Below are 26,001 nucleotides of genomic sequence, written 5' to 3'. Positions count from 1 at the left end.
ATGGAGGGAAGGGAAGCCATCCAGAGGGACCTGGACAGGCTGCAGAAGTGGGCCCATGTGAACCTGATGAGGTTAAAAAAGGCTGAGTGCAAGGTGCTGTATTTTGTCTGGGACAATGCAAAGTGTTTATACAGACCTGGAGAAGGACCTCTTGAGAGCAGCCCTGCAGAGAAGGACTTGGGGGTCCTGGTGGACGAGAAGCTGGACATGAGTCAGCAGTGTGCATTTGCAACCCAGAAGGCCAGCTGTGTTCTGGGCTGCATTAAAAAAGGGAGCCAGCAGGGAGAGGGAGGTGATTGTCCCCTTCTACTCAGCTCTTGTGGGGCCCCATCTGCAGCACTGTGCCCAGGCCTGGGGCCCACAGAACAGGAAGGACATGGAGCTCTGGGGGTGGGTTCAGAGGAGGGCACTAAGACGATCAGAAGGTTGGAGCAGCTCTGCTAGGAAGAAAAGTTGAGGGAACTGGACTTGTTTAGCTTGGGGAAGATTTCGAGGAAACTTCATTGAGACCTTCCAATACTTCAAGGGAATTTATAAAGAGGAGGGGGAATGGTTGTTTAGGACAGAGGGTAGTGGTACAACAGGGGGAATGGTTTTAAACTGAGAATGGGAGGTTTAGGTTAGATATTGAAAGGAGGTTTTTCACCCAGAGGGTGGTGAAGGCCTGGGACAGGTTGCCAACAGAGGTTGTGGATGCCCCATCCCTGGAGGCATTCAAGGCCAGGCTGGATGAGAGGCTCTGGGCAGCCTGCTCTGGTGCTTGGTGACCCTGCCTGTAACAGAGGGGTTGAAACTAGATGATCTTTATGGTTTTTTTTTTTTTCAGTAAAGGCCATTCAATATTTCTAAGATAACATAGGCATGTTTTGGAAAAAACTGTGAGTCATTTGTTGAGACAGATGAGAAGACGATCCCTGCTGAAATTTGTCCATGACATTATTTTCCTCACTGCATCCTTGAGCTCCTGGTTCCGCATGCTGTAGATGAGGGGGTTCAGTACTGGAGGCACCACTGAGTACAGAAATGTAACCACCAGATCCAGGGATCGAGATGAGATAGAGGGGGGCTTCAGGTAGGTCAAAAAGTCAGTGCTGACAAAGAGGGAGACCACGACCAGGTGAGGGAGGCACGTGGAGAAGGCTTTGTGTCGTCCCTGCTCAGAAGGCATCCTCAGCACAGCCCTGAAGATCTGCACATAGGACACAACAATGAAAACAAAACACACAAATACGGCAAGAACACTAAGCACAATGAAACCAATTTCCCTGAGGTAGTCTGATTCAGAGCAGGAGAGCCTGAGGATGTGGGGGATTTCACAAAAGAACTGATCCACAACATTGCCATGGCAGAGTGGTATTGAAAATGTATTGGCAGTGTGCAGCACGGAATAGAGAAGCCCAGTGCCCCACGCAGCTGCTGCCATGGTGGCACAAGCTCTGCTGTCCATCAAGGTCCCGTAGTGCAGGGGCTTGCAGATGGCAACGTAGCGGTCATAGGACATGATGGTGAGAAGAGAATACTCTGCTGAGAACAAAAACAAAAAGAAAAAGACCTGAGCAGCACATCCTGTGTAGGAGATGTGCCTGTTGTCCCAGAGGGCATTGGCCATGGCTTTGGGGAGAGTGGTGGAGATGCAGCCCAGGTCGAGGAGGGCGAGGTTGAGGAGGAAGAAGTACATGGGGGTGTGCAGGCGGTGGTGGCAGGCTACGGCTGTGCTGATGAGGCCGTTGCCCAGGAGGGCAGCCAGGTAGATGCCCAGCAAGAGCCAGAAGTGCAGGAGCTGCAGCTGCCGCGTGTCTGCCAACGCCAGGAGGAGGAACTGGCTGATGGAGCTGCTGTTGGACATCTGCAGTTCCTGGGCATGGAGTCCTGTTCAGAGTGCAGAAGATAACAACAAGTCAAGAGCTTTTTCAGAGACACTCCTCCCGCCATGCTATAACAGTTTTTCTTTCTCTTAGGACAATGTTCATTTAACTCCATAGCTTGAATTTACATGAGCTTCACCATCCCTTGAGAAGTGAAAGATGAAGGAGCTCTTGCTTTCCTCTCATTGTCTAATCATATCCCAGCCTCCTGGATACTTTCTTCCTATGACATATTTCCATTCCTCATATCTCTACCCTGTCTGCACTCAGAGTGCTCATTCCTACCTCTGTGCACTTAAATTTCTACTAGAGAAAGCTGCCTGGTTGCAGGACAAGTGCATTATTCATGTCTGCAGAGAAGTACGGAAATTCCAGCTGGTGCAATCCTTTGGGAGAAAAGAGGCTGAAAGCACATGAGGAGTTTGTGCTTGTAACTGCAGCCTGAGAAACGTACAGTTCAGGACTCTTATAGTTGTGTTCATATTTCACATCTCCTTTCAGATTTCTGCCTCCAACTCATTCTCCTTCCCTAAGGACAGGTATGGGAAAATCCCTGCCTTGTCTCTCCTCTTGCAAAGTGCCCTTGGTAACACTCTGGGAGTGCTGAAGCTGTGATGCCCATGCCCCCAGCAGCAGAAGGCCCCTGCCCTGCCCTGCCCTGCCCTGCCCTGCCGGGGGGCTCCTTCCCCCCACACATCTCCCTGCAGCGCCCTGGGCAGCTCCCCAGGCAGGCTGAGCGCTGAGCCTGGCAGGCAGCAGTCATAGCCTGCAGTGAGACTTACCTTGTCAAAGGCTGTCAGCGATGCTCCTCCAGTGAGCTCACAGCCTGCTCACACCATACACATCTTACAAGCTCGCTCTCCTTTCTCTGCTCTCCTCCTGTCACCTGCAGGCTGTGCTGTGTAGAAGAGCTGCTCCTGGGCACAGCTGTCTCTCTGCAGCACTGCCCTCTTTTATGAGCTCCCTGTGTTCCAGGAGCCCGGCCCAGCTCTCCAGCAGAAGATGTCATTTTCTCTTCCTCATTGCTCTCCCTGCGGATCTCCTTAGGTCTCTGCATTGGCAGCTCCTGATAGACAACAGGGTCATCTTTGCAGAACGTACTTTGAAGTCAGATGAATTAATCACCAGTAGACAGACTGATTCCTGAAGCATTTTTTGTCCTAGCAGATGGTGTGTGCCTAGCAAAGCTGCAAATGCCCCACCTGGTGTCATGGTTTTATGATTCTTGTTATTGGTATTCCACATCATAACATCATGTAAAGCACAGGGAATTAAGGAGTAAATACTCCAGTTCTGTGGACGGACAACTTTCTGGATACCTGGCTCTCAGGAGAGAAGAACTGCATACCCAGAGTGCTATGAGTTCAGAGGGGAAGATCAGTCATGGGAGGAAGTCCCAGGATCACTCCCTTGCTTGCTGCCCTGCAGTGTGTGGGTTCGCTCCCCAGCTGTGCGCCCTCAGTTCAAAGCAAGGCTTTTGGTTTCAGACGCTCGCTCTCTCATTTTATATGTTTTATTACCCTAAATTTAAATTTTATATTATAATATTGTATTATCTTGCATTCCAATATCATATTCAGTAAAAATATGTTTCCTCCTTAGATTGTTGCTGCTGTGTTTTATTATTATTATTATTATTATTATTATTGTTGTTGTTGTTGTTGTCATTGTTATTATTATTATTATTTTCATTCCTATTTTTATTTTTGGCCAGTAGGACTGCAGGCCTGCTGTCCTCTGTCACGGGCACAGATTGCTCTAGATAACTCCATGACAAGACAACACACTCAGTCATATGGTCTGCTTTTAGGGCAGATGTGTGGAGCCAAAAGTTGGACTTAATGATCCTTATGGGTCCCTTTCATTGCAGGATATGCCAGGATTCTATGATAGCAGGTACAAGAACAATGATGTTGAAGTCACTGTGCTGTCACAGTGGATAGGAGTTCAGCAATGCCACAGTGGTGTATCAGAAATGTGGAGAGCAGTGATGTCAGAATTACTCAGTTGTGGCAGTGGTCAGAATTACAGTGATGCACTGTAGGCTGTACAGTGATGTACAGTAACTGAGTTACTGTAAAGGAGAGACAAACTCAGTGACTTCAGCTCCACTGTGCTGTCACAGCTGATATGAGCACAGTGGTGTTGCAGTTGTTGTTCTGTGACAGTAGGAAGGAAGATCATCACGTCAGGGTCACTGTGCTGTCACAGTGAGCAGAGGAGCAGAGTGATGGCAGATCCACTGTTCTGTCACAGCTGGCAGCAGTGCAGTGATGGTGCATCAATACAGATTAGAATCATAGAATCATAGAATCATAAAATTTCATGGTCAGAAATGTCCTGTAAGATCATCGAGTCCAACTGTTCTGCCATCATCATTACTACCACAAGCACTAAACCAGATCTCACAGCTCCTCATCTAGACATCTGTTGAACGCTGCCAGGGACGGAGCCTCCACAACCTCCTGGGCAGCCATTCCAGTGCCTGACCACTCTCTGAGAGAAAAAGTTCTTCCTTATGTCTAACCTAAAGCTCCTCTGGTACAACTTGTGGCCACTTCCTCGGGTCCTGTTTGTTGCCTGGCAGAAGAGCCAAACCCCTTCTCATCACAACCTGCCTTTAGGATGTTGGAGAGTGCAAGGAGGTCTCCCCTGAGCCTCATCTTCTCCAGTCTGAACAATCCCAGCTCTCTCAGCTACTCCTCATAAGACCTGTGCTCCAGACCCATCACCAGCTTTGTCGCCCTTCTTTGGACTTGTTTCAGTGTCTTTGTTGTAGTGAGGGGCCCAAACTGAACACAGTACTTGAGGTGTGACCTCACCAGTGCTGAGTACAGGGGGATGATGTCCTCCCTGCTCCTGCTGGCCACACTATTTCTAATGCAGGCCAGGATGCCGTTTTCCCTAATGGCCACCTGGGCATGATGTCTGCTCACATTCAGCCAAGCATCAACCAACACCCCCAGGTCCCTTTGCTCTTCACAGTCATCCAGCCACTCATCCTCAAGCCTGTAGCACTGCATGGGTTTATTGTGGAAAAAGTGCAGGACGCGAAAGGAGCTCTGCATGTGGGTTAGTATCACACATGGCATCCTCAGAGCCAAACTTCCCAGTGAGGAAGTGGTGCCTTCACCTTGGCCCTGAGAGATCTGAAGTTCAAAGTTTCACTGGCATTGACTGCTTGTTCAGAGTGGTCCCTTCTCACATCCCACATCCTGGGATGAGACACACTGCCCACATGGGATTTGGGCCTCATGGCATCCTTGCACCCAATGAAGAGTCTGGCAGCTGCTGTCCCCTGTTCTTTCATTTGACAGGAAGGGCCCTGAGCCAGCATGAGGGACAGGATCTCCCTGCCAAGGCTCTGGGGATCAGGGCTTGGCCTTTCTGCTTCACAAGACAAAGGAGGCTTTTCTCAGCATCACAGCCACCATCCCAGTGCCTTGGTCTGCCTGCAGTCATGGCTTCCAATTCTCTGCTCTAACAAGTCCCAGGGGAAGCTTGCTTGATAATGGCCCTCAGTGGGGCCCATTAATACTCCAAGAAACTTCAATGTTCCTTCTGACTTTGTCTTCTTGAGCACTTCATGCAATCTTCTCTTCTCTCTGCACTGGAGGTTGATGGACTCAGCAGCAAATGCCCCCTGGGGCCCATTACAACCCACAGAAGCCTCCTGTGCCTTGTGCCTTCCTGCCTTTTTTTTATGTGTTGAGAACTTGTACAGCAAACTGGAGAGGTGTCTGGAGTGACCTTAATGAGGAAGAATCCAACAGACATTTATTTACTATTTATATATCGTTGTGTTTAAGCAAGGATTTTAATCAGCACTTGGCAACTGCTATTGATCCAGGATGTTCCCTAATGAACTTTTCTCTGTCACTGTGTGCACAGAATTACTCCTCAACTTCTCCACCTCATTTCTACTCCCATTGGCCCCATGGGACTTGCATTAGTTTTCCTACCGTCACTCTTCTCCTCCGCAGTCATCTGCTCAGTTTTAAACACCCTTTGCACCAACTTCCCCCAGCTTTCCTCAGAGAATCAGCTGCACATGGGCAATGAAAGATTGCTCTTTTTTTTTTTGCCAACAAACTGAAGGAAATGTGATGCATTTGAATGGACAGTAAAACACAGTGATCAACTGCATGCCTTGTCCAAGATGCATCTAATGAGGCTTGTCTTTCACAGAGAGTATTTGTACAAGAAATGAGTTAGGCAGAGATAGGAATGGATAAACATAATCTCAGTTAAGGAGCAGATCAAAGAGTCCATCAGCTTTTGTAGAGATGGAGCAAATTCCAGTAATCTTCCTAAAGGTCACAAATCAGGCATATAGTTGGGAGATATCGGAGTGAACTAAGAGCAAGGGATGGGGAAATCTGGAGAGCAGTGGGAAGAGCATGTGTCCAGATGGCCTGCTGAAAACATGCCCTAAACCATGGTCATTGATTTAGGAGAGCTGGAGACACCTGGTGGATGAGGGACATCAAATACGCAGCAGGATGGAGCAGCGGTGGATGCTGCGCATTGGTCACAGGGCATTGGCACTGGCACCACTGTCTGTTCCTGTACCTGAAAGCATCACTGTCCTGCAAACAGAGTGCAGGAAAACATTGCATTTAAGAAAAAATAAAAATGTAAATAGACACAAAGTCTCCTCCAAGACTGGTGTTTTCAAACTAAAAAGAGAGAGGACTCATGAGAATACTTCCAGTTGAGAAGTGTGTTGGCATATTTTCATTGATTTGTATCTTTGTCTTCAAACCGTTGTTTCAATTTTATTGGCATTAATGAACATCTTTCACATTCTTCATAATTGAAATAAGATCAATTTGTATCTTGCACGGAGCCCGGTACCCTCAGAATTTCTTTGCTCAGAACTGTCGTCTCTCAGTCATTGCAATGACTGAGTCACACTCTGGTACTGAGCTCTTTTCTTTTCCCTCAGACCTTTTTTAGATGGTCACACACAGCACAGGACGCTTCATGCCCTTCATGCCCTTCATGTCAGGTACCCCGTCCCATTGTAGCATGGGTCCACACTGACCCTAGCATTCCTTGTGCTGTGTGTGTATTTCTACAAGCCTTTACCATCTTTGATGTGCTTGGGCAGATTCAGCTGGGTTTGAGCTTTGGCCTTCTTAAACACAACTCAGCAGGCACACTAGGACAACCTCTCTGCATTGCTCCCAGCTGACCACTTCTTGTTTACACTTCCTACGTGCTTTCTTTCTGTACTGTACACCACAGACACTTGAAGAAGTCAAGGTGTGCTCTCCTGGACCCCAAAGGTATGAATTTGTCCTCTGTACTCCACTCCTCAGCTCCACCATCCCATGGCCACTGCAGCCCAGGTTCTCTTTGACCTTCACATTCACCACCAGCCCTTCCTTGCTGGTGGGTATGAGATCCAGCAGAGCACCTCTCCTCTTTGGTTCCTCCATGGCTTGGTCCAGAAGCTGCCAGCTGTGCTCTTCAGGGATCTTCTGGATGGTGCATGCCCTGCTCTGCTGTCCCTGCAGCAGATGTTATTGCAAAAAAAGAACTAAATGGGAACAAGGGCTGACAACATCAGGATCCCGTCACTGCTGTGCCCCTGTGGGGAGCTGAATCCCATTTCAGCTATAGGGTTTCCAGCTAGGGATGAAATGCCTGAACTGTCTCAGCTGGATCACTGCTAGGGGAAGTCCAGCCCTCCCTGTCCTTGCCTATGTGTCCCATTTGCTACAGCAAACACTCTCTGGTAGGACTAACCATATGTCTGGAATTATTCAAGGTCCACTGGAATTTTGGTGGTTAATTCAGCAGATTTCAAAGAACAATCATGATGCTGTTGTCTTTCAGAAGCTGTTGGCCATGGAGACCCAGGGACATCTCAGAGGAGATCAGTGGGGAAGATAGAAATGACATTCTCTGTTGCTGGGCTGTTCTGGGCTCCTGGGACACAGGGAGCTCCTACAAGTGGGCAGTGCTGCAGGGAGACAGCTCTGACTAGGAGCAGCTCCCCTGTGCTGTGCATCAGTACTAGGGGCACGTTCTGCAGGTGACATGGAGATAGAAGAGAAAGGAGAGAGGGATTATAGGATGTGAGGGATGTGAGCAGGCTGCGACCTCACTGCAGGAGCATTGCTTTCAGCCATGGACACGGTAAGTCTCTCACTGGAGGTAATGCAAACACTTTTCCAACAGGGGTCACCAAATCTGGCACATCTGGTTGCAGATCAGGCTGCATACACTCTGTGCTTCTTTATCCTGGAATAAGAGCTGTTCCAGCTGAAGGCTTCCCTGCTGCAGCATCAGAGCACAGCCCTGAGGGCACATCAAGAGAGAATCCTAACTTGTATTTTACCTCTCTACTTTCCTTTAACATATTTATATTCTTTCAACAAACCCTGGAAATTCTCATAAATACCCTTTTTCACTTGAAAAAAAGAACATGCACTTAGCTAGTGCAAATAGGGTGGGTTCTGGACAGCAAATAGAATGCAGAGAGTTTGGGCTGGTGTCTGTATGCTCAGTCAGGGAAATGACAGGAAAACAGCCTCCAGGATGAAAATCTGCAGACCACAGGGATATGATCAGGGAATAAGTGCAGAGACCTTCCTCTGAGCAAGATCCCACCTAGAAACACCTCTGCTCACATGACCATGGGATTTGCTGCATGATCCACCTCCTGTGCAGGCAGAGCTCCAGCAGAGCAGAGCAGCATCTCCCCAGGCACGTGTCCAGCACCCTCTGCAGTGCACAGGGGCTGAGAGCGACTGCCTGGGGCTGTGGGCAATGCAGTCTGTGTGGCTGGAAAGGAGCTGGCTTTCCCTTAATGAGATGCCATCATGAGGACACATCTCCCTGAGGAGATGGGAGAAAAGGAAATCTCTTCAGAGCTGTGAGCTGACCTTCAGGTTGAAAATTTTTCCCGTGGTCAGGAGAACAAAGTACAGGGAAGAAGCAGAGACATGCAATATGCAAATGCTATAGGGTTGGTGAAATCAGTGTTAGGTGTCATTTGCAAGATGTGTGGTGATGAGTCAGTGCTGGAGTACATTGAGAAAGGGTGAATACACAGTGATGGGCTGTGCACTCCTGTGTTCTGAGCTGGGTCTGACTTCAGAATTTTATAGGAATGCAACCGTCTTACATCTGCAAAGTACTCAAGCTCAGAGCAATTGGAAAGAAACCTAGTCAGCAACCCTGTGCTAAGCAGCAGTGAATCCCTTTGCATCTCAGGTCTTACAGCTGTTCAGACTTCAGCAAGCACTCCTTAGGCATGGTGAGCAGGATGAGAATTTGTAGGAAAAAGCGATCCCTAGAACTTCTATTTTTGACCCACATATTTTTGGCATTCATGTTTGGATGCCAACCAGCACTGCTACATTAGAAGTGATTTTATCTGATACATTCTGAAAAGAAAGCCTGACCGCACACCATCACCATGTTCCCATGTTCCCACAGGAACAAGTGTGCTTCACTGAGATAAAAAGTGCACAGTCCCTCTAGGCAAACTCAACCTCATGAAATGTAGATCACTTCATGGAGCTGAATGAACACTCCCCACATGGAAAGACTTGTCCTTGATTTTTTTCTTCCTTGAACAGGTCCTGGTGCCTAGAAGAACAAAATGCCCAACAGCAGCTCCATCAGCCAGTTCCTCCTCCTGGCGTTGGCAGACACGCGGCAGCTGCAGCTCCTGCACTTCTGGCTCTTGCTGGGCATCTACCTGGCTGCCCTCCTGGGCAACGGCCTCATCAGCACAGCCGTAGCCTGCCACCACCGCCTGCACACCCCCATGTACTTCTTCCTCCTCAACCTCGCCCTCCTCGACCTGGGCTGCATCTCCACCACTCTCCCCAAAGCCATGGCCAATGCCCTCTGGGACACCAGGCACATCTCCTACTCAGCATGTGCTGCACAGGTTTTCTTTTTACTTTTCTTCTTTTGTGTAGAGTATTCCATCCTCACCATCATGTCCTATGACCGCTACGTTGCCATCTGCAAGCCCCTGCACTACGGGACCTTGATGGACAGCAGAGCTTGTGCCACCATGGCAGCAGCTGCATGGGGCACTGGGCTTCTCTATTCCCTGCTGCACACTGCCAACACATTTTCACTGCCTCTCTGCCATGGCAATGCTGTGGATCAGTTCTTCTGTGAAATCCCCCAGATCCTCAAGCTCACTTGCTCAGAATTCTACCTTAGGGAATTTGGACTTATCATGGCTGGTGTTCTTGTCTTATTTGGGTGCTTTGTATTCATTGTTGTGTCCTATGTGCAGATCTTCAGGGCCGTGCTGACGATGTCCTCTGTGCAGGGACGCTACAAAGCCTTCTCCACATGCCTCCCTCACTTGGCTGTGCTCTCCCTCTTTGTCACCACTTCGATGTTTGCCTATCTGAAGCCCCCCTCCATCTCTTCCCCATCCCTGGACCTGCTGGTGTCATTTCTGTACTCGGTGGTGCCTCCAACACTGAACCCCCTCATCTACAGCATGAGGAATCAGGAGCTCAAGGGTGCCCTCAGGAAAGTACTCTATTATGCATTGTTTGCCCATCAAAACAATGTTCATCATACCCTCAAGACTGCAAAAAAGTTAGGAGAAGTGTGATTTATTTTATGTGATGTTTCCATTTTTTCTTTGTATTTTTTTGTCATAGCTATAATGAACTTAATTCCGATTAAATAATATTCATCATCAGTCTTTATGTTTACCTATTTTTACTTCCATGTCTTGAACCTATTGTACTTAAGGAACCAGGTTCAATGAATAGATAAAGAAATCAGCAGAGGATCATTTGTTTTGCCTCCCATCTATTCTGGATCATCAGCAGAAGCTCATGATCTAAGGCACAAATGGCACAAGGAGCAGCAGTGTCCCTGAGGGATGTCCGTCACTGACTAGAGGGGAGTTTCTGCTGCCTTTGAGTTATGCTGAGGCTTCCCTGGAGCCACGGCCTTGGGCAGCAACAGGACGTGGTCTTTTCAGTGCTGCACTCGTTATGTTCCCAACTGTTCTCTTGTGTCCTTGCATTTGTGTCAGTTCTGGTGCAATTGATGACAGCACTGTTGTCTCTGTGGCGGCATCCCTGTGGCTGCAGGCAGGCAGGCAGTGTGCAGCACTGTTCCTCAGCTGGCCTCCCTGCTGAGACCATTGTAACAGAAGGGGCTGCTCAGGGCAAGGCCAGAGGTCTGAACACCCCTTCCAAATCTGTGCCAGGAATACAGCCAAGGAGTTGCCCTCGGGAAAGTCCTCTTGCTTTCCAGGGGTTCTGCATGGTTCAGAGTGCCAGGGTGATCAGTGAGGACCAAAGGACAGATGAGAGCTCCCTTCTTGGTTGTACATGGCCCACCAAAACATAACTGATCTTGAACATGACTGTGTGGGACTGTCCCTGCTGCTGTGGGACTGATGGCAGACGCTGTCCTGGAGAGGAATCTGGAGCAGCCTGGAAATGCCAGGGGATCTCCAGGGACAGTGTAAGAGACAGTGTAAGTGTAAGGCAAAGAATAATTCCTTGCGCAATGACAGACCACTGATCCAAAGAAACAGGGGAACCTGAGGAGCCCACAGGCAAATGAGGGCTCTGCAGTGGTGCTGCTGAGCCAGCAGGGCAGATGGAGAGGGACTCAGCAGTAGAGATCCCATCCAGCTGGGACTGCCTCTCACCCTGAGCAGCACAGGGTCAGCCCGGTGTCCCAGGGCACCACAGCTCCCTCACCCTGCAGAGCAGCTCCACCAGCTCAGGTCCTGCAGGGAGCACAGGGAGGGAAGCTGGAGGGAACAGGGAGCTGCTGTCAGGCCAGCACGGACACACTTCAGTTATTTGAGTCACAATCGAGTGCTTTTTGCTCTCCACCTCTGTAGCAGATAAATTTTACATACCCTTCCTCTGAGGACTGACCTGATGGTCATTTCACACTGTTCCTTTTTAACTTCCATAGTCTGGTGGGACATTTTCCCAATGTGATGGGTTTCACCACCTGTACTTGAGTCTTTCAGGCAGAGCTTGACACTGATGACACAAAATGGTTCATGGATGTTTGTGTTCATTGAGAAGAAATCAGAGTTTCTTGGCTTCCCAGTGGCCATCACAGCACTGGGTCACCCCCAGGGATCCACTGACTTGCCTGGGGAGCATTGAGTGTACTGGGTTGAGCTGCAACTACAGGGACGAAGACAACTATAGGCAGTGTACTGCCTTGAGATCCTCTTCCCAAGTTCCATCTGCAGCTTCCAGAGGGCTCTGCTCTCCTGCAGGTCCTCTCGGAAAGCTGCCTGTCCAAGACAGGACATCTGGGACCTCTGGAGCTGGCATGGGATGCTTGTGATCACACAGTGGAGTTTTGCTCCTTATCATTTATCCTTCAATTAATATCTGTTTTCTATTAATATTTATCATTTCCTATCTACCTATGTAAAGAACTTATTCTTTTGGGAAGGTGAACCATACTGGTGAGATATAGCTGAGGAGTGTGTTCTGTTGTTGGGGAAATTGTGTCATCCTTTACTGTTGTTTGTTTTAAAGTAGGAAGCAACAACCTGTGCCTGTGTGCAGACAGTTCTGTAAGGAAAGCAGGTAAAGGAATGGGGTAAAGGAACTGTACCATCCAGCTGCAGACTTCAGTGGAGAATTCTGGTGTAGGGAAAAGTGATGCAAGTGCCAGGTGGCATACAGCAGACACGTCAGGCCTGGGGAGATGAGCAGTCAGGTTGTATGTACTGTGTGAGACCTCAAGCAATTGCTTCTCCTGCCTATGCAGATTTCCTTAGGAGACTCTGGATCAACATCCATTTGAAATCTCCTTCCTTTACTACATTATGAAACGTCTCCAACTTCTAGGACATTATGGAACTGATATGGCTCATTGCAGATTTCTATACTACAGAGAGACCCATGGTACATTTGATGCTGGGTCTATGAACCTCAGGTACTGAGAGGAGAAAGTTAATTGGATTGAAAAGTTGAAGTATCTTGGAGTACTGTGGCCCACTAAGGGACATCACCAGCACAGCCTCCCTTGGACTTGTTAGAGCCGGTAATTGGAGGCAATGATTACAGTTATGTAAGGCACTGTGCTGAGAAATCTCTTGGTTTGCCTGATGAAGGAGAAGGGCCAAGGCCTGACATCCAGACACTGGACAGGAGATTCACCGTATCTGAGGGAATGAGCTCAGGGCTCGTCCTGGGGTTGGTGTGGTGGGGCAGATTGTACTCCATGTGAAGGACAACAGTGTGACACCTGCCAGCCTCTGCACAGGGATGCAAGGCAGCAGTGAGGCCCCATTACCATAAGCATAATAAATCTCCTCACAAAGAATAAGCAAGGGGACAAAAACCTTACTGATGTTGCAGCCTTCCATCCTCACCAGCACCCACTGCCTTCTCCTCTGCAGGCTTTCCTATGCTGTTCCAGCCCAGCCCCTGTTTCCCTGTGGTCTGCAGACACCCACCTCTCCTCTGCACCCTGCTCTGACCCTGGCACTGCAATCATTTCACTGATGTCTCTCAGGCCTCTCTGAATGGCCCTTGAAACACAGAGGCATGGAGTGATCCCTCAGCATGGTCCCACATCATAACACTTCCAGTGACATTTCTTCCTCCTCATGCCCAGTCTCTGGCTTTCAAGCTGCACTGTGAGGGAGCATTTTTCTCCCTTGGCACATTTCTGCTACCAACTCCATCGTGTTGGAAATCATTTCCTCATGGAAACACCAACCATCAGCTTTCTTGTGCCATTGAGAAGAAGGAACCTCACCATCATCTTCCAAGGCACCTGCCAGCTTCATGGACAGACACTTTCAAGTCATGTCCCTCCTGCTATCCAGTTGGTACTCACACAGAAGAGCCATCACAATCCCTTACACAAACCTCCTTCTTCCTCTATGGGCCCTACCAGGTGCTCAGGCAGAGAGGATCCCACAGTCAACACGTCAACCTGGCACTTTCTGTCAGCCTCTCAGGGACACTGCAGATGTGATCCTGTATGCACAGACCCCAGCCAGGAGCCAAGGGATGGCCCGTCAGCTATTGCAGGCTGAAGTCACCACACAGTTGGATTAACAGCCGTATGCTTCCTGCTGGATTATGGGTTTGTGAGAACAATTGACCCAACAGCTCCAGAAATGCCTCTCAGGAAAGAAGACAGACAAAGTCATTGCATGCCCTTTGTTTTGTTAAGGTTCACAGGGAGCCTGGTTCCTCATGTACAGTGTGTCTGGGTTACACTACATAGGTAGAAACTGAATAGGAATGGATAGGCATAATGAAGATTCAGTGAAAAAGTTTAGAATACATAAAACACAAAATAAAACATTCAGTAAATAACACTTAACAAATGAATACATAAACCAAAAAAAAGACAGCGTGATTATGTTAAAATCTGAATTACAAGTCACGTATAGAAATAGATGGGCAGTTCATTGTTTTCAAAAGACATTTGGCCATTAGTTTCCACAGAGAATTCTTCAGCTCCTTATTCCTCATGCTGTAGATAAGGGGGTTCATTACCGGAGGTACCACTGAGTACAGAAATGACACCACCAAATCCAGGGATGGGGAAGAGATGGAGTGGGGCTTGAGGTAAGCAACCATGGCAGTGCTGAGAAACAGGGAAACCACAGCCAGGTGAGGGAGGCACGTGGAGAAGGCTTTGTGCCGTCCCTGCTCAGAGGGCATCCTCAGCACGGCCCTGAAAATCTGCACATAGGAGAAAAGAATGAAAGCAAAACACCCAAAACAAAGAAGTATACTAGCCACAAGAAGCCTAATTTCCATAACAAGGCCCAGTTTCGAACAGGAGAGCTTAAGGATCTGGGGGATTTCACAGAAGAACTGATCCACAGCATTGCCTTGGCACAGTGATTGAGAAAATGTGTTGGCAGTGTGCAGCAGAGAATAGAGAGCCCCAGTGCCCCAGGCAGCTGCTGCCATGCTGGCACAAGCTCTAATGCTTAAAAGGGTTTCATAGTGCAGGGGCTTGCAGATGGCAACGTAGCGGTCATAGGACATGATGGTGAGAAGGAAATATTCTGCTGATAACAGGAACAAAAAGAAAAAGACCTGTGCAGCACATCCAGTGTAGGAGATGTGCCTGTTGTCCCAGAGGGCATTGGCCATGGCTTTGGGGAGAGTGGTGGAGATGCAGCCCAGGTCGAGGAGGGCGAGGTTGAGGAGGAAGAAGTACATGGGGGTGTGCAGGCGGTGGTGGCAGGCTACGGCTGTGCTGATGAGGCCGTTGCCCAGGAGGGCAGCCAGGTAGATGCCCAGCAAGAGCCAGAAGTGCAGGAGCTGCAGCTGCCGCGTGTCTGCCAACGCCAGGAGGAGGAACTGGCTGATGGAGCTGCTGTTGGGCATTTGCAGTTGCTGGGCTTGGAGTCCTGTTCAGAATGCAGAAGATAATGATGAGTCAAGACCATTCTCAGAGTCACTCCTCCTGCTACACTATAAAACTTTTTCTTTCTCTTAGGAAAATGTTCAGCTAGCATCATAACTTGAATTTAATTTCCTGAGCTTCACCATCCCCTAAGAACTAGAAGCTTAAGGAGTTCCTACTTCCCTCTCATTTCCTAATCATATCCCAGCCTCATGGATCTTTTCCTTTTATGAGCAATTTCCTTGTTTCATATCTTTCCTTAGTCTGCACTCAGAGTGCGCATCCCTACCTCTGTGCACTTAAATTTGTTTCAGAGAAATCTGCCTGTTTGCAGGATAAGTGCATTGTTCATGTCTGCACAAAATGGCAATCATTTCAGCTGGTGCTGTCCTTTGGGAGAGGAGAGGCTGAAAGCACTTGAGGAGATGCGACGGCACATTGAGAAAGGTACAATTCAGGATTCGCAGAAATGTATTCATATTTCACAGCTCCTTTCAGATTTCTGCTCCCAGAACTTCCCCCATCCCTTGCAAGCGGAAATGGAAAATCCCTGCCTTCTCTCCTCTTGCTAAGCAACCTTGGAAACACCTGTGGTGCATTGAAGCTGTGATCCCCCTGCCCCAGGCAGCAGCTGTGGCAGCAGAAGGCCTCTGCCCTGCCCTGCCCTGCCCTGCCCTGCCCTGCCCTGCCCTGCCCTGCCCTGCCCTGCCGGGGGGCTCCTTCCCCCCACACATCTCCCCACAGCGCCCTGGGCAGCTCCCCGGGCAGGCTGAGTGCTGAGCCTGGCAGGCAGCACAGTCCCTGCCCCGGCACACAGCCCCTGGGGCGCAGCAGGGACCTGCTCTGCAGGACAGCCCTGGGCACCCGGCTGCAGCCTCGACTGCACAGCCTGCAGCTGTCCTGGGACACGCAGCTCTCAGTGCTGTGCTCTGATGCTGCAGCACAGAAGCCCTCAGCTGGAGCAAACCTATTTCCATGATAAAGAAACAGAGCTTATGCAGCCTGATCTGCAATGAGATGTCTAAGTTTTAGTGGTCCCTCCAGTAAAAGCAGCTGCATTACCAGCAGCCAGAGACTTACCTTGTTAAGGGTTGTGAGAAATGCTTCTTCAGTGAGCTCACAGCCTGGTCACAGTGTACACATGCTGAAACTTCTCTCTCCTTTCCCTTCTGTCCTCATGTCACCTGCAGATCATTTACCCAGCCCTGCTATGTGCTGCACTGGAGCTTCTCCTGGGCACAGCTGCCTCTGCAGTGCTGCCCAACTTGTAGGAGCTCCCTGTGTCCCAGGAGCCTGGCCCAGCTCAGCAGCTGGGGATGAGATTTCTTTCTCTCCCTGCAGATCTCCATGGCCATCCTGAGCTGACAGCTCCTGCAAGGCAGCAGGATAATCAGTGCAGAACGTACTTCAAAGTCAGCTCTATTCAGCAACACATCCAGAGGATTCCAAAAGCACAGTCATTCATACTGAATGATGTTTGACGTTTGATTACAGAAGCAAACGCCAAATCTGGAAACCTTGGCTAAAGACCCATAACAATAAAAACAACACACAGAGAAGAACAGGGAGAGTTTGACTTCCCCTTTCAAGGCAGCAAATCATTTGAGACAGTGCAGAATCATTTAGGTTGGAGTGGACTTTAATGATCACCTCGTTCCAAGTCTCCAGCCATAGGTAGGGTGTCCAGCCACCAGATCAGGCAGCCCAGAATCCCATCCATCCTGACCTTGAGTGCCTCCAGGGATGGGGCACACAGAACATTGTGCGACCTGTTCCACTACCTTTGACTAGAAGTTTTCTTCCTAAAAGGTGAACTAAATCTCCCCTCTTTAAACACACAAACACTCAGTGATGCCCAAGGTGCCTTGGGGTGATCCCAGCTGTGTGCTGGTGCTTGTAAGCTGTGGTGGAAAATCTGTGAGACAGACACCCCCTTCCTGAGCATCAGCTGAGGGCCAGAAGCGAGGTATTCTTGGCCATCCTAAATGCCACCACAGCCCTGTGCTTAGGACACACACTGTGCCTTTTTCTCCTGTCCCCATGGGGCATGTGGTGTTATTCTGCTGACCAAATGGATGAGCTCACAGCAGAAGAGCCAGCTTTTCCTCTTTGCTCCATCTGTGGCATAATCTGGAGTTCAAGGCATTACAAAGCTAGGACACATCTGCATTCTATCACTGATGACACCTTAGTGTGCTCTGTGCTCTCACTTGAATGGCATCAGAAGTCTAGGGTCATGACAGTTCCCTAGACAATTGACAGGAAGATGGCAAATCTTAAAGAAGAGGACGAAAGTGGACATTGGCAATTACAGAGCTGTCATTCTCACTTCAAAGACTGGTAAACTTAAGGAGAAAATGGTGCGAGGAGTTAATGAAAAACACCTGAAGGACAATTCTGTCATTGGTCACAGGCAATGCTAGATCACAAAGGTCCTGTTTAACTTAATGGCCCTTTATGACAACATCACTCATTGAGTTGACCAAGGGAAGCCAGTTATCCTTTAGGAGGTATCCTTTAGGATTTCAGGAGAGCCTTTGATACTATTTCTCACAGTATCCTCCTGGGCCGAACGTCCTGCATACGGCTACACAGAAACATACTGTGATGGGTGAGCAGTTGGCGAATGGGTCAGACCAAAGAATTACAGTAAATGGGGTTCCATCAGTCTGATGGATGGTCACCAACAGGGTTCCCCAGGCCTCCATTTTAGAGCCAATTCTCTGTAATGTTTTAATCACTGACTTGCATGCAGGACTAGAAGTTGTTTTGAGCAAGTTTGCTGATGTTACCAGATTGGATGGAGCTGTTGCCTCTATTGAGGTTGGAGAGGACTTGTAGAGTGTTGTGGACAAGTTAGAGAACTGGGTAAGCACCAACCACATGAGGTGTAACAAGAACAAGTGTCTGATTCTGCATCTGGTAGGGGCAACCTTGGACACAGACACTCAATGGTTATGGGACATTGGAGAGCAGTCCCACTGCAAGGGATTGGGGGTCCTGGTCAACATGAAATTGAACGTGAGTCAGCAGTGTGCCCAGGCAGCCAGCAAGGCCAACTGTCCCCTGGGGTGCATTGAGCATGGCATTGCCATGTGAATGAGGGAAGGGATTGTCCTGATCTGCTCTGCACTGCTGCAGCCTCACCTGGAGCACTGGGTGCATTTCTGGGCACTTCAGAACATAAAGGATGTAAAACTATTAGGGCCTGCCCAAAGGAGAGCACTAGAACTGAGAGATCTGAAGTTCAGAGTTTCATTGGGGTTGACTGCTTGTTCAGATTGGGATATTCTCACATCCCACATCCTGGGATGAGACACACTGCCCACATGGGACTTGGGCCTCACGGCACCCTTGCACCCCATGCAGAGTCTGGCAGCTGCTGTCCCCTGCTCTTTCAGTTGACATCACACAAACCTCCATCCCACTGCCCCAGGAAGGAAAGGCCCTGAGCCAGCAGGAGGGACAGGATCTCCCTGCCAAGGCTCTGGGGATCAGGGCTTGGCCTTTCTGCTTCACAAGACAAAGGAGGCTTTTCTCAGCATCACAGCCACCATCCCAGTGCCTTGGTCTGCCTGTAATCATGGCTTCCAATTCTCTGCTCTAACAAGTCCCAGGGGAAGCTTGCTTGTGAATGGCCCTCAGTGGGGCCCATTAATACTCCAAGAATCTTCACTGTTCCTTCTGACTTTGTCTTCTTGAGCACTTCGTGCAATCTTCTCTTGCACTGGAGGTTGATGGACTCAGCAGCAAATGCCCCCTGGGGCCCATTACAACATGAAGAACCCTCCTGTTCTTTGTCACTTCCATTCATCTTCTTCAGGTGTTCAGAACTTGTACAGCAAACTGGAGAGGTATCTGGACAGAGCTTAGAGAGGAAGAGTCCAATGGGCTTTTAAGATTTCCATTTATTTATTTACTTATTTTTCAGTTTAAACAAGAATCTAAGACAGCACTTGGCATGTGATAATGACCCAGGATGTCCCCTAATGAGCTTTGTCCTGTCACTGTGTGGACAAATGTCCTCCTCAAATTCCCCACCTCATTTCTACTCACATTGGCCCCATGCAACTTGCAGCACTTTTCCTCCCACGTAGCATGATATCATTCCTGGATTTCAGGAAAGCCTCTGATGCTGTCCCCCACAACATTCTCATGGAGAAGCTGGCTGCCCACTATTTGGATGGGCGTATGCTCAACTTGTGAAACACTGGCTGGATGGCTGGGCCCAAAGATTTCTGGTCAGTGGAGTTAAATCCAGTTGGCTGCCGGTCACAATCCGTGTCTCTCAGGGCTCGGTTCTGGGACCAATTCTATTTAACATCTTGATTAATTATCTTGATGAGGGGATTGTGTGCACCCTCAGTTAGTCTGCAGACAACACCAAGTCAGGAGGGAGTGTTGATCTGCCTGAGGGGAGAAGGGCACTGCAGAGGGACCTGGATTGATGGGCCAAAGCAAACTTTGATTTCAATTGGGCCAAGTGTCAGGTCCTACATTTTGGTCACAACAACCCCAGGCAACCCTACGGGCTTGGGGAGGAGTGGCTGGAAAGCTGACACAGCTTGCAGGAACAGAATGCTGCTCTTGAGAAGGGAAGATGTGGGCTGCAAGTCAGACACTGGGGTATTGATGTGCAGAATCAAACTCTATAACCCAAGTAAGATTGCAAGATAGATCCACCTAAATTGCACACCATCTGGAAAAATGGTGCTACAGATATAGGCCAAACTCATGCATAATCAATAGTTTTCCCGAAATTCGGATCCATATTCATTACACCCCCAAGAGTTCATTAGCTTTCAGGCCCTCCCCTCTTGTGCGTGTGCAGTGGGTCGTGGGATGAAGATTTTTTGTCTTCCTCACAAAGGCTTCTGACCTTTCTCATTGTAAAATTCTGACCTTTCAGGGGGGGCATCCCCCCAAACTGGTTTCTTCTAGCCCTGTGGACATCTCATCACCTCCCTGCCAAATGTCCTCGGGTGCTCTCAAACCTTATCAGTATGGCCTTCATCCCCCTCACTATCCCAGACCCAGCATCTGCCATCCCTCATTTTCTAACAAGCTCTACATTCTTACTGCTATAAACTATCTCTAACTCTCCCCCTTCCCCCTCCTTATTCTCAGCCGTTCTGAAGCCTTCTTGCCTTTTCAATTTCACTTGGGGCCCTTCTCACCTTTCACCCGCAGATACAAAGGCGGCCACCAGGGGGCGCAGCGACCCAGGAGCATGGTGAGCAGGATGGGCTCCGCACGGTGGGGTCTTGTTTGCTGTGGGGTCTCGTTAAATATTTACCAGGGGTGACTTCTTGACATTTCTACGTCTTGAGTGAACACAAACCTCCAGGGAGGAATGCACTGCAAAATCCCTGCCGTGACAGTTCCCTGAGCAAGGTGACCTGCAGCCGTATCTGTCAGTAAAACCAGGGGAGCCTGGTAAGCTGACTGTAAGGAAAAATATCTGTATTTTGTGGAGTTTGCGTGCTTTGCAGACTATGTTTGTCACTGGCAGTCCTGAAGAATCTGCAGCCGGTTGCCTTAATAAACTGCAGTGCTCCCTAACCCAGCCATGAGTTCTCATTGCGTTGACTTGACTTGCAGAACCAAACTCTGTAGCCACAAAGCAGTTATAGGAGCAGGGACATTCGTTGCAGCGGTGCACAGCCAATGCAAGGGGGGATCCTCCTGCCTACCTCACATACCGGGAAGCAGAAGCGTTACATGTTTGTAAGCCAAGCCCATACATATTCAATAGATTTCCTGGAAGCCATCTACATATTCATTATCTTTTTTGGAATTCATTTCCATAACGCCCCCCGACTGGTGCATGTGTTGTGTGTAGTGAGGGTCTCCGCTGGCGGCTTTTGGCCCAGTTTGCAGCAGAAAATTGATTCTTGCTGATGAGGTCTCAGCGCTTCCTCATGCCTGTTCCTCTTTCTGTTATTTGTGGAGATGAGAGTTGGCCGTGGAGAGCCTTAAGCAATGGGTAAAATTAGATTAGAGCTTATCTTTCCTGCTGAGGTTTGCAGAAGGCTTTAGTGAGCCTTAAGCAACAGGTAAAATTTAACCTCCTTCCATCAATGTGTGGTCGTGACAGCCCATCCTACAACCCTAGAAACCCAGAATCCTAGAAACCTTAGAAACTTACAGCTCTAGAGACCTAAAACTTGAACATAGAATCCTCTAATCCTATAAATCCTAGAAACCTAGAATTCTATAAACTCAAGAAACCTAGAATCCCAGCATCATGGAATCTTAGAAACCTGATACCTAGCATTCAAGAAACCTAAATCCTGGAAACATAGAATCCTATACTTCTTTAATCCAAGAAACCTGGAATCCTGTTATTATAGAAATCTAGAAATCTAAGAAAGCTGTAATCCTACCATCCTACAAACCTAAGAAGAGTAAAATCCCAGAATCCTACAGAGCAAGAATCCCACGTGCTTATATTCCTACACTCCTACAATTCTAGAATTCCAGAAGTGTAGAATCCTAGAAACATCGAATCCTATAAAAGTAGAAACCTAAAACCCCAGTATCATGCTAGAATGTGAATGTCCCAGAATCTCGGAATCATCCAGGTTGGAGAAGACCTCTGAGGTCATCGAGGCCAACCAAGGACGTGCCGTGCCATGGAAGTCCCACACCTGCTGCCCAGCAGCACAGGCTCAGGGCCTGGCAGGTGACACAGCACAGATCTGGTGACAGGTCACAGATAGGGGTGACTCAGATGGTGCTGAGTTAACAGCTGGATGTCCTGAGAGCTCATTTCTAACCTAAATGATGCCATGGTGCCATGATGGGGAGATCACTGCAGGGGGAGATCACAGCCTGAGAACTCTGACCTCATCACATTTTACTTGTTCAGCGTTCTACAGTTACAAAAGCCTGAGTATTTCTTTTTGGATGTCATCAGACCAGCCAAGGGGTTTTCCTGAGGAGAACCTTTAACGTGAAACTGCTATCAAGTGCCATCCACCTGCTTTGTGTTTATCACAAGAACAGCCTGTTCCTCACCTCAGTCAATATTCCTCAGTGATGGCAGCACGGACAATTCATTGGTTCTTTCCAAAAGAACTCCAGAGTAGGAAAAATGCCACGTTGCATTTAAATACAGTGAATAAGGCAGCACTGATAAGCTCTGACAAGTACTGCGCAGAGCAGAATCAGCCCAAAGGAAGCTCTTCCAGCTGGCTGCTCTCTGGGCAATTCCCAAAGCAAACACTGAAGTGCTCTTTTCAGAGATAACCCACAACAGCTCTCTTATTTGTGGGAAACGCCCCGTGAAGCTGTGACCAGCTGCTATTCTGTCAAATGGAACACTTCAAATTGCCACATCACCTTTCCTTGATGAATCCTTGAGTTGTTTGCCATTAATCAGTGCTCTATTATTTCTTTCCTTTCGTCTGGATAAAACAAGCTTCACTTTATCCAGGAGGCTGTATCATGACAGGAACAAAACCCATAGGACACCTTTGTTCTGCTGAAGCTCAGGCACACAGCCTGGTGACTACAGAATGCCAATTTTGACCCCCATCCTTGGATTCCCTGCCTGTGTGTCCGAATGACCAACTGTCCTCATGGACAGAGGCAGCACTACTGCTGTGTCACATATGCAGTACAGATTTCTGGACGTAACATGGTGACTTCTGATGTTGGCTATTTAAGAGAGCAGAAAATACATGGCACATCTCCTGACGTGACCTTAGGGGTCTCGTCCCTCCTAAATGATTCCATGATTCTGTAATTCTATGGTGCTGTCATTTTGTGGTTCTATGATTCCATGGCTCATTGATTCTACGAGTCTGTGACTTCAGGTATTCCACGATTCTGAGATTCCATGATTCCAGAAGTTGTGGTCTTTGTGTTTGGCAGCAGTAGATAAAGAGGAAACCTGTCTGCCATAGCCCAGGTCTGTTATTCACTCCTGACCTCCTCCATGATCACAAAGGCACTGAGTGGACATTGCCAGTCTCCCTGTGTCTATGTGTCCCCATCACCCACCTGTCGCCACTGCCCATCTATGCACTTCCAGTTCCCTACCAACAACCAGTTCCCATTTAGCTTCACGTCCCCATTTCCCCATATCTCCATGATGCCTCCATATTGCCATGATATACTCATGTTCCCATGATGTCCCCATATCCCCATGACGCTCCCATGTCTTCATGCCCCATATGCCCACGATGTTCCTGTATCTTTATGCCCCCATATCCCCATGTCCCCTTGCTTTCCAAATATCTCCATAATTTCCTCACTGCCCACATCCCAGTTGCCCTCTCACTTCCCAGTGTCCCCAGATGCTGTGTCCCCAGTTCCCCCAACTATCAGCCCCACACCTTGCTGCCTCATGGGACTCAAGAGAAGTCAGGGATGAGTCCTTGGACAAAGCCTTGATATGGGGACGGCTTCATGGCTGGGTGGTCCTGGGGGACAGAAAGGAGGGGGTGTGCTGGGTGCAGGGACTTGGGAGCTTTGGGCTCAATGCCATGGGTATCCTCACACTCAGTGTTCCTCCGCTGATCCCTGGCTCCCTCCTGTGCCCTGGGGCTGGGGCAGGGGATGACTGCATGCCAGGTCGGTCTGTGCCAAGGGAGCCTGCCAAACCCAGGGGCATTTGGGGGTTGTGGGAGGGACCCTGGGAGGATAAATGCAGCCCTTGCCTCGTGCAGCCTCACCCAGCTCCCAGAGCACAGAGGAAGATGAAGGCAGCTGCGCTCAGCCTCGTGATGCTCCTCGCTGCCCTGTGCTGCACAGTGGAAGCTCAGGTGAAGCATCCATGGGGGATGTGGGCTGGGGCTGGAGGGGATTGGCCATGGGGGTCCCCGATGCCAAGGTCTCTCTCACTCTCTTTCCTACTCCTCTCCCCACAGCCACTTGTGCAAGTGCCGGACTCGGAAGTTGTTGTGGTGAGTGCCTGGGCAGCCACACTGATTGCACCCAAGGGTGGCCCTGCAAGGAGCTCTGCAGGGACAGGTGGGGTCTGTCCCTGCCTGCCAGAGGCCACCCCTCAACTTGGCACATCCAAATTCCTTCCCTTTGTACTCTAGTCCCCTTTGCTTTGGGTCCCCAAATCCCTTCCCTCTGGGGCTCCAAATGCCCGCTCTTTGCCTCCCCATATCCCATCCTTTTGGCACCAACAAATCTCCTTTCTTTGGCACCCTGATTCTCATCATCTCTTTAGGTCCCCAATCCCCTCTATTTCATTTTCCCTCATTCTCCTCTCTTTGAGGTCCCCATTCCTTCCCATTTGGCACACCCAAGCCTCCTGGCATCCCTATTCCCCCCACTTTGGGCCCCCCAAGCTCCTGCCCTGTCCCTATGTCCAACCCCATCCTGGGCTCCTCCATGGGCAGAGGTGCACGCAGACCTTGGCAGGCATGGGGTTAGGGGCAGCCCTAGGGACAAACAGGGGACTTGGGTGGGGACACCCAGTCTCACAGTTCCCTCATGGCTGCCCCTTGGCTCTTCTTCCCCAGCAACCTCCACCTGTCGCCGTTGACATTCCTGGTCCTGTAAGTTGAGGGGTGACCCTGGGATGAGTATGGGGCTGGGATGGGTTGCTGTCCTCTCTGTTTTCTTGGAACTTGGAGACATCCCTGGTGCCCCAAGGCCTTTGTTGGGCTCCCTGCTGCTGTGGGTGGTCAATGGGCAGAGGAAGGAGGCAATGGGAGCAGTTGGGGATGAGCAGGCTACAGGACCTTGCCTTGGCCACGGTGTTTTAGTGCCCACAATGGGTCCTTGCACCTTCAGGGTATCTCAGTGTGTCCCATTTTCCCCAGTGCTCCCAGTGTGTCCCATTGTCCCGGTACCCTCAGTGTGTCCCTAACACCTCCTTTCATCCCAGGTCGTGCTCAGCGGAGGAGAGGAGAATCCCCCACGTGTGAGGCGCGTGGCCCTGCATGTCTAGGTGAGCAGCATGGGGACACCTGCAACCCCACAGGGCACTTGGGGGACCCTGGTGTCCGGTGTCTTTAGCTCTGAGGACCAGGCATCAGGGGTGGAACGGGATGGTATGGAGGGGACTGTCCCTGGCCTGTTATAGGGGGATCTGGGCACTGTCACCTCCATACCTTCCCTTGCACTCTATGGGGCGGTGCAGAGGAGGGGATTTGGAAGGAGCAAGCTCAGGGTGCCCTATGGATGGCCAAGGGGACCCACATCCTGCCCTGGGCCTGTTGGTGCTGCCAGTCCTTCTCCTCCTGCCCTAAGTCCTTGGGGACAAACCCTGCAGGGACAAGGCTTCTCTTCACCACTGATGCCCTCTGACATCCTCTGATGACCACTGCTGCCCTCTGATGACCAATGTTGCCCCCTGATGACCAATGAAGACCCTGATGATTAATGACACCCTCTGATGATCAATAAAGCCCTCAGCAAAGCTTCTCTCTGTGTATCTGTGTTCTTCTTCTCATGCTCAGCAGGGACCACTCGGATCTGTTCCTGCCTGGCAGTGGCCACCACAAAGTGCTGGGAGAGATCCCGAGCTCCATGCCATGCACACCTTGTCCTACACCCCTGTGGGCTTCCCCAGTCTCTCATCATCTGCTCCAAAGTCCTAAAGGATGGAGCTCCTCATGCTGCTAAGCAGCCTCAATACCCTTCCTCTGTTCTCTCTCAGCTCTACCTTCCTGGTTCTCAAACCCTTCATCCTTTTCTCCACATCTCCACAAGGAGCATGGAGTGTGACCATGTCACCCTCCTTTAACCCCTCTCTTATTGCAGCCACCTGTCCCTCCTTTGGGTCTGCTTCATTCCTTTTCCT

The 26,001-nt window shown here is 49.6% G+C and overlaps 3 protein-coding genes across 4 annotated transcripts in view; 1 reads left to right on the top strand and 2 right to left on the bottom strand.

Annotated features, from left to right (window-relative positions):
• The window catches only part of LOC125686130 (olfactory receptor 14C36-like), a 31,779-nt gene extending 21,312 nt beyond the window's left edge, over positions 1-10,467 (top strand). Inside the window, exon 2 of the mRNA XM_048929808.1 lies at positions 9,461-10,467. Within this exon, the coding sequence (XP_048785765.1) occupies positions 9,484-10,467 (984 nt within the window). The 5' untranslated portion in view covers positions 9,461-9,483. The remainder of the gene's footprint in view (positions 1-9,460) is intronic.
• LOC125686175 (olfactory receptor 14J1-like) lies at positions 884-1,858 on the bottom strand. Its single transcript, XM_048929895.1, has one exon. It carries the CDS (start codon positions 1,844-1,846, stop codon positions 884-886), a length of 963 nt encoding a protein of 320 aa, XP_048785852.1. The 5' UTR covers positions 1,847-1,858.
• A 3,778-nt stretch (positions 10,468-14,245) lies between the features above and the next one.
• LOC125686174 (olfactory receptor 14A16-like) lies at positions 14,246-20,273 on the bottom strand. 2 transcript variants are annotated; one of them, XM_048929894.1, is made up of 2 exons: positions 20,257-20,273; positions 14,246-15,203 (listed from the first exon to the last, which is right to left on the bottom strand). In XM_048929894.1, exons 1-2 carry the CDS (start codon positions 20,271-20,273, stop codon positions 14,246-14,248), a joined length of 975 nt encoding a protein of 324 aa, XP_048785851.1. The 2 variants fall into 2 exon arrangements, with proteins under 2 accessions (XP_048785851.1, XP_048785850.1); XM_048929893.1 differs by lacking the exon at positions 20,257-20,273 and adding an exon at positions 15,523-15,544 and having other exon boundaries at positions 14,246-15,237.
• Positions 20,274-26,001: the final 5,728 nt, after the last annotated feature.

This window comes from Lagopus muta, chromosome 32 (assembly GCF_023343835.1).
Source record: "Lagopus muta isolate bLagMut1 chromosome 32, bLagMut1 primary, whole genome shotgun sequence".
Classification (NCBI taxonomy): domain Eukaryota; kingdom Metazoa; phylum Chordata; class Aves; order Galliformes; family Phasianidae; genus Lagopus; species Lagopus muta.
This window is presented reverse-complemented; position numbering and strand designations above follow the sequence as displayed.